The 12815-nt window shown below is 46.3% G+C and overlaps 1 protein-coding gene across 1 annotated transcript in view; it reads left to right on the top strand.

Annotated features, from left to right (window-relative positions):
• Positions 1–12815, top strand: part of SPRED1 (sprouty related EVH1 domain containing 1) — a 52718-nt gene that overhangs the window by 34985 nt on the left and 4918 nt on the right. Inside the window, exons 3-4 of the mRNA XM_083167140.1 lie at positions 3499–3667; positions 5794–5843. Of these exons, the coding sequence (XP_083023266.1) occupies positions 3499–3667; positions 5794–5843 (219 nt within the window). The remainder of the gene's footprint in view (positions 1–3498; positions 3668–5793; positions 5844–12815) is intronic.

Here is a 12815-nt window from a genome sequence, read left to right as displayed (position 1 = left end):
GCCGCCGGGCCACACAGACCGGTGACTTGTAACCTGCGGCAGCCGCCAGAGCGTAGGACGGCTGCCGCAGGACGATTTGTACATTTTTTTTTTAAATGGCCCCCGAGGCATTATGCCTCAATGTAAACGGCCCGCGGACCCCAAAAGGTTCCCCACCCCTGCACTAGGGCATAGATGGCTAACCTTGACACTCCAGCTGGTGTTGAACTACACATCCCGGCAAGCCCTGCACCAGTTTTACTATTTGGCCATGCTAAAACTGATACAGGGCATGCTGGGATGTGTAGTTCAACAACAGCTGGAATGTCAAGATTAGCCGTCGCTGCACTAGGGCGTGGAGGGAGAATATAACAGTGGGCCGGGCGCAGCGAGGCCCCCTGGCCGAAGCATGGAGTACACGCGATACATGATGTCGTGTCGAAATGCTCAAAAAAATGAAAAAAAAAAAGTACAGGTGCTTCTGCTAACAGATGAGCACCTCACACCGTCCAGGTATGCGGACTCACACCTACAGTGTACCTGTCAGAGAGTGCAATCTCTGCCACAGCGCTCACAGGTATATCCATGTGCTCAGGTGATACAACCGGCCACAGTTTCCTTTTGTTTCTCTCTGGCGGGGTGTGAAAATATGATTATATAAGTATCTGGTCTTTCTACCTCTGCTGTAACTGTTGTGCTGTGTTCCCTTTCCGTCTTGCTCACGGCACTTCTACAATTGTAGTTCCAGTTGGATCACTCATGCTGACAAACTTTATACGGCGTTGAAAAGCATCTGCATCGTGAGAAATGTGCTTGGTGGGAGCATAACTAATACATGTACAGTATTCTGACAAAGTAGATCCAACTATAAACTATATAATAAATGGTAAGAGGAAACGTCACACCCGTATTCCCAATTTGGTAGGGCCCGTATATACCATTGTCATTATTAAACCCTTTCTTCTGCTATCTTCTAATAAATAAGTAATTTCATCCTTTGAGTGCCGACAGCTGTGAGAGAGGGGCAAAATATCCGCTGAAAATTCCAGCGTTGCTCACATTTGTTATATAAATTCAAATAAAAATTGTTGCATTAAAAAAAAAGATGATATATCCTATATAAAGGTACCCATGACAGGTCATTGTGAAATGTTTGCTTGGCCATTTGTACACCTATTTAGACAAATTCACTTCGTACTCAAAGGGTTAAGTCGTTTCAAACCTATTTACTTATGAGCTACTGATTAACATCAACCTTCTATAAAGTGCATGATTACCAGGTAGATGTAGACCGGGGAAATCATGGCCTGCTGTGTCGTCGTTCTACCCCCTGGCTAGGCTAATTTACAGGCTACTTGTCTGCGTTCACGCGCTATGTAGACTTGCCTAGCGGTGGTTTAAAGTATGACACCCCACCCACAAACACCAGTCCAGACCCAAAGTACCAGCGAATAAGTTTCCAACTGTCATTTTTCAAACCTACTGTAACATGTCAGTTAGGAGCAGATGGGCAACATCTCTCATTGCAAAAAATTCACACTTTTTAGTAAATTTACCCCCCTGGTAGGAAAAAGGAGCTACTGGCTGTATTGCAGTCCCAGACTGAATGTATCTACAGACTATACAGCTCTGGACTAATCCTGGGACATTATGCTGATATAGCCACCTCTCCCCCAGTGACAGGAATATTTCATTAAACAGGCAGATGAGTTTCCTGGCCGCTGTATGGGGCACAAGCCTGACCTAATTCACTGAGCAATATCTGAGTAACAGTCCGGGAGCGCAGTCGGAGACGGATTCCTGGTGAGCAATGCGGGCTCTCCTCTTCCCTTTCCCATCAGCTTGCGCAATCTTTTCCTTAGAAATGAAGAAGATGGCTTTAAATTAATGGGCCGCACATTTCCCCCAGCAGTTACTACTGGGTTTATTATAATTTTTTTTTTGCTGATCAAATCTTAAACACTAAATATTTTAAATAATTTCTTAATAATAATTATACTCACTGTGATGAGATGCTGTGTTAATGTGAACAGTGGCAGTGTGACTGGTACTGCAGGCGGTAATGGCTGTGGTCTCTCTCCTTCTTCCTATAGCCTTCATATCATGGCTGTGGTCTCTCTCCTCCTTCCTATACTCTTCAGATAATTGGCCAGATGCACTAAGCTACAAAAGTGATAACATAGAGAGTGATAAACAATCAACCAATCAGCTCCTGTCTGACATTTTTCAAACACAGTGGTGTGGCATGGCAGGTAGGAGCTGATTGGCTGGCTGTTTATCACTCTCCATTTTATCAATTTTGAAGTTCGGTGCATCTGGCCCAATGGCTGTGGTCTCTCACTTCCTTCCTATACTCTTCAGATAATGGCTGTGGTCTCTGGCCCTCCACTGGGTGCCCAACGTCGTCAGGCGCTTCTCTCTCTCTCTTTCCCTCTCTCCCTCCCTCTCCTCTCGTTTATTGCTGATGATGTGGGGCTGGAGTTTCAGCGAAGTAGCTGCAAATCAAAAGCCCTATACTACGGTCTGGTCCACTGATTATATCGATGAGGGCTGGTTGTTGGTGGTCCAAAGGAGTTCTCAGATATGCAAGAACATGCTTAGATTCCGTTCCACACCAAAGGCCTCATTTAGGGGTATATTTACAAAATCTTCTAAAAATTAAAAGAGGTGATCTTGCTCATTGCAACCAATCAGATTGTATTGATCATTTCTCTATTACGTACTAAAAAATTACAGACAGTGAATGATTGGTTGCAATACCCAACATCAGCTCTTTTCATTTTTAGAAGTTTTAGTAAGGTTACCCCTTAGACTTTGGAGTTTTGCTGGACGGCAGAACTATGTTGCGATACAGGGGAGGGCATGAGTCCATGAAAGAGACCAACTCTGTGTGTGCGCTAAGCCATCTCCCGGTCACTGTACTTCCCCTGCTGTGCTCGCCATGCTTTGGGCATGGTGCCTTGCTACGCTCGGCACACCAGTCTATTCTCCCTCCACGCCCTAGTGGATGGTAGGGTATGAAATACTGCATGTCGGCTGAAATAAAATGCGAAAACCCCATGTCGACCTTCCCAATGTCTACTTAATGAACCGTTGACCTTCAATGGTTGCCCTAATGACCCTATTGACCTTTTGAGTTTCGACCTAGTGACCTATACAGTTCTGTACGCACTACCCTGAATTGTTATGCAGGTAATCCAGGCTTGCATTGCGAATCCAAGATTGCTTGTGTATATGCTTTGGAGACATCTGCCTATGTAGGCGTACAAGCAACTGCAACGATGGCCGCATGCTTAGGTTGTTCTGTGCCTGCAGTTACTGCTATTGGCGACCTGTTAAATGGTATGGATTTGGCAGCTAGTAGGGGGCACCCTACAAATGAATTTTTATTTAGCATGACGACAGATTATTCTGGTTTTATGTGTACACGGACACAAGGTTTGTTTGTGTCGGGTTGCAGTTAATTCTGTGTTTATTCGTCTTTATTTTATAGTCCTGTTACTTGTCTGCTTTCCCCAGGTGGTCCTAGAGTGTATACTAAAGAGGGAACTTGTATATAATAAAGTCACCCCTACCTTCCACCACTGGCGGATTGGAGACAAGAAGTTTGGCCTCACATTCCAGAGTCCAGCAGACGCTCGGGCATTTGATAGGGGAATACGTCGCGCCATTGAAGACCTCACTCAAGGTATCAACATATAGGCTTTTCATTGTTAAAATTGCCCGTCCTGTTAGTTGGGTATATAAGTAGCATGCTGTATGGTGTTGCTGCTCCTGCTCTAAATCGGCTTCCTGGGGAGAAGTGTTGGTATGAAACAAGGGGCCAGTGCTGTTATTGAGGTGCAGACTAAATGGAGAAGGTAGGTATAATAATGCATATTAATTGATATGGCCATACGGAAAATACAGCCCACATAGAGTATACTGCAAAAAGTTTTTTTTACAATGATAACATATTGCTTTAGCCAGTGGTTCCCAAACGCGTTCCTCAAGACATTCCAGCGGTCCAGGTTTTAAGTACTGTATATGCTTACATTGTAAAATAAAGCTGTCCAGGGCTGGGCTACATGCACAAGCAGACCGGATTTACCCTGCATACAAACATAATTATGTTTGCTCCTCTCACTTTGCAGCATGGTTTGTCCTGGTGCACAGTTATTTGCATTACTCCCATCACAAAATATGCCCGTAGTGATGTCAGATCTTCACCCTAACCACCCCGGTTGGGTTCCTGTGCGTACAATGTTTTAGTGACGCGTACTAATCATGCGCTTACAAATGCATAAATCTCTATTATTATTTATTTATTCGCAGTTTCTTATATAGCGCACACATATTCCGCAGCGCTTTACAGAGAATATATGAACATTCACATCAGTCCCTGCCCCAGTGGAGCTTACAATCTATATTCCCTACCACATGTACGCCCACACACAGACATTCTAGGGTTAATTTTGTTGGGAGCCAATTGGCCTACCAGTATATTTTTGGATTATCTATCCGTGTGCCCCCATAACTAACTATGTAGCCCATGCCCATATATAGCTAGCTGAGCACCCCCATAACTAGGTAGCTGTACACCCCCATAACTAGCTGTGTACCTCATGTCCATATATAGTTAGCTGTGCACCCCCATAACTAGCTGTCATCGCCCCCCCCCCCATAAATAGTTTAGCTAGCTGTGTTGCCCCCCCACACCATAAATAGCTAGTGCCCCCCCCCCATAAGTATCTAGCTGTGTGCCCCCCCCCATGAATTGCTAGTCGTGCCCCCCTCCATAAATAGATAGCTCCCCCCCCCCCCCCTCATAAGTAGCTAGCTGTGCCCCCCCCCCCCCAGAAATAGCTGTGTCCCCCATAACTTGCTATCTGCGTGCAGGTGGCACTGTGACCCATGTAGATGGAAGCTGTGTACAGATCCCAGTCAGTGACTACGTATGCTCACACTAGACGGTGTACAGGGTCACTACAGCCACATAGACGGTGCCGTCTCTGGCAGAAATCCACAGCTATTTCCAAGCATCAGATGCACACCGCAGTCACCCCCCTGTATGTACAGCATTATTCCCCTCCTGCACAGCAGCTGCCGGGGACTGGCCTGTAGAAATCCTATGTAACCGCTGTGCCTGTCCAGCGACAGGAGCTGTCCTGCGTACAATTCTTCGTTATGCTGTAACTCTGGTCTCAGTCATTGCTGAAGTGCACAAGCGCTGTAGTGGCTGGGAACGAGCGCTGATGGTTACTGGCTTAATGCACTGGAAAGTGGCACGTCGTGATGAGTGGGGGTGTGGGATCGGGCGTAGAAGCAGAGCATGACAGGGAAGACATTTGCTGTTTACCATTTGTTATTGCGCGCTGGTATCTCAAATCTATTTCAGATTCGTCTCCAGGGGCACGTTCAGCAGAGCTGGGCGTCTCACATTGCTGGTCTCCATTATAATAAGCGGAGCCTTGTTATAATATATGCTACAGGTTCTCAAACTCGGTCTTTGGGACCCCACACAGTGCTTGTTTTGCAGGTCTCCTCACAGAATCACGAGTGAAATAATGAGCTCCACCTGTGGACCTTTTAAAATGTGTCTGAGTAATGAATGCACCTGTGCGCCTGCCGTGTGACCTGGAAAACCTGAACGGTGTGGGATCCTGAGGACTGAGGTTGATAACCACTGATATATGTTATTTCCAAGTATGAAAACAAAGTGTATGCATTTCATATGGGAGGCGTATAGTGATAATTGAATCAGTAGGCAGGCGTGTGTTGTGGGCAGTTCATAGCCATGAATGACCTTCTGACTACTTTCTCTGCTGTCCACAGGCTTCCCCACGTCGCAAGGAGAAGCAGAGGTCTTGGATGATGAGTTACAGGTATGTACTGTATATGAATTTGTTCAACGCACGTTAAAAATGAAATTGTAACTAGACTATTTTAAAGACAGATGGGCAGTTATCTCAGTTCTGGGCATAGTAGTGTCTGGAATCTGAGTGGGGACTTCCAGGAGACTACAATCACACTGTGATACGCAGATGTCTTTTTGGAGTCATTGCACCTTAATCATGTGACTAATTGCCTGGCGGATTTTACAATCCAAACTCTTGGTGATATTACTTAGACGTAAATAGACAGTTGGGCAGAGCCGAATTTCCCATTAGGCACGTGCCTAGGGGCGGCACATGTTTGGGGGCGGCACTTGGATGCCTGTAATAGTACTGTCAGCCCAAAATGTACCAATAACTGCAAAATATCCACTGTACTGTACTGTATTCCATCTTAAATAGAGTGTAAATCAATAAATGATCAATAATCAATAAAAATAATACAATTAGGCGCGGGGGGGGGGTGCGAACATTATTGTTGTGCCTAGGGGCGCCCTCATCCCTAAATCCGCCCCTGCAGTTGGGGCTTGTCTAATCAACTCCGTCACAGCACGTAGGGGGATGAGTTTCTGTTTTGGGGGGAGTGTAAACCCCAGCAGTAGCATCGCTGCACAATCTCAACCCAGATTTGTGGATTTTTGTACGCAGCCACGCTAATTCGATTGGCGTCTGTTTATTAACCCTTTGAGTGCCAGCGTTTCTGTGAGAGATCCTCAAAATATCCGCTAAAAATGCCAGCGCCGCTCAGCGATTTTTTTTTTCACATGACAAGAACTAAATTCGCTGCTTAGGTTCCGCTATCCCCTTGGGTAAATTCAAATTCTAAAACGGACTTTTTTAGAGTCACCGTAGAGAATGAAAAATATTCAATCAGAATTTAAATGATAACTAGAATGTGGTTACTGTGGCCAACACTTGCTGCTCCATCTAATTCTCCGCCCGTAGCCCCCAACATGAATCTCCTGCGACATGCAGCCCTGTCCTGGTTAATGTAAGCGCATAGGTGGAAAGGTCACTCCATCAAAGCACAGGTTCTGAAATACAGCCACAGCGCTAGTTCCTGGCTCTGAGCAGTTGGTGATTAGAGGCTCTGGGCAGTTGGTGAATACAGGCACTGTGCTAGTTCCTGGCTCTTGGTAGTGGGTGAATAGAGGCACAGTGTTAGTTTCTGGCTCTGGGCAGTTGGTGGATAGAGGCACAGTGCTTGTTCCGGGCTCTGGGCAGTTGGTGAATACAGGCACAGTGCTAGTTCCTAGCTCTGGAAAGTTAGTGGAAGCAGGCTCTGTACTGGTTCCTGGCTCTGGGCAGTTGGTGGATACAGGCACAGTGCTAGTTCCTGGCTCTGGGCAGTTGGTGGATACAGGCACAGTGCCAGTTCCTGACTCTGGGCAGTTGGTGGATACAGGCACAGTGTCAGTCCCTGGCTCTGGGCAGTTGGTGGATACAGGCACAGTGCCAGTTCCTGGCTCTGGGCAGTTGGTGGATACAGGCACAGTGCCAGTTCCTGGCTCTGGGCAGTTGGTGGATACAGGCACAGTGCCAGTTCCTGGCTCTGGGCAGTTGGTGGATACAGGCACAGTGCCAGTTCCTGGCTCTGGGCAGTTGGTGGATACAGGCACAGTGCTAGTAAATGACTCTGATCAGTTGGTGGATACAATCACAGTGCTAGTTCTTGGCTCTGGGTAGTTGACATATACAGGCACCGTGCTAATTCCTGGCTCTGGGCAGTTGGTGGATACAGGCACAGTGCTAGTAAATTACTCTGATCAGTTGGTGGATACAATCACAGTGCTAGTTCTTGGCTCTGGGTAGTTGACATATACAGGCACCGTGCTAGTTCCTGGCTCTGGGCAGTTGGTGGATACAGGCACAGTGCTATTTCCTGGCTCTGGGCAGTTGGTGGATACAGGCACAGTGCTAGTTCCTGGCTCTGGGCAGTTGGTGGATGCAGGCACAGTGCTATTTCCTGGCTCTGGGCAGTTGGTGGATACAGACATAGTGCTAGTTCCTGGCTCTGGGCAGTTGGTGGATACAGGCATAGTGCTAGTTCCTGGCTCTGGGCAGTTGGTGGATACAGGCACAGTGCTAGTTCCTGGCTCTGGGCAGTTGGTGGATACAGGCACAGTGCTAGTTCCTGGCTCTGGGCAGTTGGTGGATACAGACTTAGTGCTAGTTCCTGGCTCTGGGCAGTTGGTGGATACAGGCACAGTGCTAGTTCCTGGCTCTGGGCAGTGTACATATACAGGAACAGCGCTAGTTCATCAAACAGACCTTGTCGGCACAGCAGTCCCTGTGCCACTCGGCCACGCCATCCATATTTTTAGCCCAATAAAATTTTGTATTTGCATAAATAAAATGCATTAAAACTGCATTGCTAGCGTACGCTGACCACTGGAACGTGTAGCACTTGTACAGCTGTGGGCGACTAAAGGTGGGCTCTAGCGCACTGTGAACGGCTATGTGTTCTGTCTGCAATTCAACTAAGTTGCAGAATACAATCCACTTCCCCCTCTAAGCATCTCCGTCATACCGGGCATTACACCATTTTGGTTACAGACGGGCGGCGCATGAGGACACCCTCAGTAGTCTTTCCTGTTATTTTTTCCCCTTTTATGCATCCGCTATATTTGGACAATTTTTTTTTTTCCCTGGTCGTGTCTGGAAATCTACTTCCAGTTGTTCTGTCATTCCTCTCTTTCCATTTCCCCCGAGAATTTTCTGTGTTCCGTCCTCTGAGCTTTTTGTTTTTCCTGACGCTTTCCCTTTGTCGTCCTGTCGGCGGATGTCCTCTCTGTTATTTCTCAGTGTCCTTTTGTTGCTATTTGGTTAGTAGAGATTAGTTTTTAATGGACAGATTTAAAACCTCGGTGTTACGTTGTAATCTCTCCAATCTCCCACTTCCTGCTGGCCAGGCACACAGTCATAGTAAATTTAGCTTCCTGGCTTGCCTGTAGGATGCTCAGGATGACAGGAGAAAAGTTCTGTGCACTGTGAGTGGGTGGAGGGGGAAGGGAACCGCTCCGCTGTGCCTCCCTCTCCCCCCTCCGGCTTTTCTCGCTCATCTGGCTGCCATTTCTGCAGCTGGAGACACTTTTATAGCTTTTCCCCAGACTTGCTTGCCCCTGCACAGAACTGTGTCTTCAGAGGGGGGGGGGTTGGGGAGAAATCAAACACATCTCATAGCAACCACAGTACCATAATTGTTCTACCAGCAGCTGGAAGAAAGCAGATTTCCGAAGTGCATTAAAAGCTGGCAGCGAGCAAGGTGCAGATTATGCCAGACTCCCCTTCCACTTTGCACTACATTCCGGTCTTTGGTTACAGGTCTTATGGCTGCGTGTGAGAGCGGAGTGTGAGTGTTCAGGCTAGCTGGAAGGGGTAACGTTCTGGGTGAGTGTGACCTGAACACATTTGCACTTCTCCGACACTTCATTACAAATTACAAAGACTAACAATGTTAAACGGTATTTGCAGTAAGTATTTTTGCTGCAGTGTTAGTGGGTAAAAATTTGCTGGGCAATATTTTATTTTTCTAGTGCAGGGTTGGGGAACCTTATGGCTCTCTAGCTCTTGGTGATTGTTGAACTACAAATCCCTGCATGTCCTGCAACAGTTTTAGCATGGGCAAATCGCAAAACTGTAGCAGAGCATGCTGGGATGTGTAGTTCAATAACAGCTACAGTGCCGCATGTTTCCCATCACTGATCAAGAGGGTGAGGATATATTTCCAGGCACTCCTAATCGAATATGAAGCAGGGTCTTGTCGTATCAGAATGACAAAGAGGGGACGGTACTATAGTCAGAAAGGCCGCAGGTTACCCATTTGCACGCTTTCGGATCTCCCAACATTCTAGAATAGAAAATAGTCCCTGATTCTGCCCAAAATATGCCACCCTCTGCTGTGCCACAACCGTATTTATCACGCTCATAGTATCCCTCTCCGTGACAACAATGCACCTGCCCACAAATGGTGGATATTCTGGTCAAGCGTTCTTTTTTGGTAGGTGACAATTCAGGGCTGTGGAGTCGGTAGATAAATGTTCCGACCCCGACTCCAACTCCTCATACTTCCGACTCCGACTCCTCTGTATTAATATGCGAATGTATTTGATACATTCCTTGAAGGAAAGAAAGAAAACATACATATTATTACTACAGAAACTAGAGGCTGGGAAGCCAACAGTCTACTGTATTGAACAGTTTAAGCAAAGGACAAACACAATGAAAACAAAGTATAACATTTTTTATTAATTAACTGGCTGGATAGTAGCAGTAGGCATAAACATCAGGAACAGGAAATTTACCAGTTCAAAGCTAAAAACCACATTATTTGGTTGTTTTGGGAACAAAAACAATAGGAAAGGTTCAGAAGTGTGGAGCATGAGTTCCGCATGCTTTGTGGAGACAACAAAATTTCAACGAGCCACAATCTCCGCTGGTTTGCTTGCTCGTCACCGTTCAATTCATGGACACAAGGAACGATTTCTTTACCAAATCGTTACTGGCGACGAAAAATGGTGCCTGTACATCAATATGAACCAGCCTAAGGAATGGCTTAGCCAAGGTAAACAAACGACCCCATGCATGAAACAAGATCTTCATCCGCGTAAAAAGATGTTGTGCGTATGGTGGGAGAGTTTGGTTGAATTAATTTTTCGAGTCTACACCAGGTGATTTCTACCAACGAGGTATTGAAAACCTTATTGAACGTTGGAAATAAGTTGTAAACTACAAGGGAGAATACATTTATAAGTATTGGTGCTCCGAATTGTGCGTTGCGTGCCATATAGTGAAGCACATGAAAAGCTTTTTCACAGTCACTTAACGTGTTCGTTTTGCGGTTACGTGTGGCACTGCATGCATTGGTCTTTATTCTTACAGTAGAGAAGTCATTAATTATAATTTTCGGAGTCGGTGCATTGATTGCCGACTCCGACTCCAGGTACTCGATATTTCCACCGACACTCCGACTCCAAAGCCCTGGGTGACATCCCATTTCATGTCGGACAATTCCGGTCTACTCAAGCATGGTGGGAGAAAATTTCTGTGTGCTGTTAGTGGGTGGCATAAAATGCGTAAAGGGCGTAAATATAAAAGGGGTGTGCAATATGTTACTGGATGCAAACCGAACATTTGCAGTGCAATGAAACCACTTGATGTAGCTGCTGGACATGCCCAGAGCCGGTATGTCTTCTATGTGCTGTGGATTAAGGTCTCTACAACCTCTTCTGGTGACTCGAACCAAGTCCCATGCATCTTGCGCTTGATTTGTGGAAGCATAAGGGTCTGGACTGTATGGTGGATCACCAAGCTTCTGGATAAGTTTATCCATGTGGCATTGTCGTGATGGAGAAGAGCACCACCAGCACAAGTTCTTGGATGGTCCCTGGATCTGGCTTTCAGTATTTGCAGCAGGCATTGGTTGGCGTACCAGTCCACTAGTGCACAAGTGCTACTGTATGTACATGAACAGTCTTTGCCACAGAAACCACCACTGATTGCTTGGCCACACTGCTCACGTCGGAAATTTCTTAGGTGGCGCACATCCAACTGGGGTCCACTGGCCGGACTGTTGCTTGGTCTCTGGGTTGAAACCCTAGATGCAATATTCATTGCTACTGATGATCTCACAGACAGCATTTGAGTGTCCTCCATCAAACACTCCTCCCCTGCTCCAGCTTCATTCATTATAACTGCCGCCACTACTAACATCAGCAATCCCATACTAGGTGCAGGAGATCCATATGAATTTTCTGTCAACTGTGTATATGCATGACTTCGAACATAGCGCATCTTTGGCAATACGCCCATGATAACCCACCACACACACACACACACACACACACACACACACACACACAACCACAGAATGGAACTACTCTTCTGTCGATTGCCATTGTTTCCTCCCAGAAACGCCCATTTAGCGGCTACTGGGAAATGCTGACATGTGACACTCTAAGCGTACATTTGCAAAGATGCGTATGCAGCATGACCTGTACGTATGGTAGTCAAAACTTGCTACCAGTTTTGATGTATCTACCGGTTATAGTGGGGGGATTCAATTGGGTGCAAGGTTTAGTGATGTATAGTCAAGTCTCATGGGCTGCTGGTATATGTAGTTCTCTCAGCGGCTGGTGACACAGAGAAGGGGGTCACAGACACACCGAAACTCGTACACACAAACACTGTGTAGACAAATGTGATTAGATAGATAGATAGACACTGACCACATAAAGATCAATGACATTTTACTGGCATCAGTACTTTGTAGGTCCACCAGGTATGCCACCTGCTGCAAATGCAACGCTTGGACCACTTTTTGCACAGATGTACCCATTCAATTAACAAGTGAAGATTGCAATCTCATGATGAGAAGAGTTGGGGGTTTTCCACCACCATCACGCAAAATCAGATTTGTTTGGTTGGATGTCATTTGTAATATTTCTAATGTGTTTTAAGGAGTTTTCACGGTACATTAGGGAGTTTTTACTGGGATTCCGCGTTGAGGCTTGGAAGCGGTCATCGCCGTTGCCACATACCCACCCTGGGCACACCTACGTTTTTTCGGGCACTCCCTGAAAACGTCCAGTTTCCACCTCCAAATGCTCCCTGTCACAAAATTCCACATGTGCAATGCGTACGGTACGCATTCAGTCATCCGATAATCGCTAGATTTCTGAATTCTCTGATTGGCTATACATGCTGATTTAGTCCCTCAGTCACACACAATATACTAGTGTCATATCTTAATCAGCGCAGCTTCCTCATATGTCCTAATACATTGTATTGCAACTAAGATGCATTTTCAGCAATAAGAGACTCCCAATGTTAGGAAAGTTCCGAGGAACATGGCGCCTCGCTCACGCCAGGCATCTCCTGCTGCATGGTGTGTAAAGGGCGAGGTGTTTATGCAGTTTCTCATGCGTTCTCTGGGAAACGAGTACTTATGGTCACCCGTTCCTT

The sequence above is a fragment of the Crinia signifera genome, chromosome 12, assembly GCF_055691185.1.
Source record: "Crinia signifera chromosome 12, ASM5569118v1, whole genome shotgun sequence".
Lineage (NCBI taxonomy): Eukaryota > Metazoa > Chordata > Amphibia > Anura > Myobatrachidae > Crinia > Crinia signifera.
Note: the sequence above shows the minus strand (reverse complement) of the source record. Positions and strands in the feature narration are given on the sequence as shown.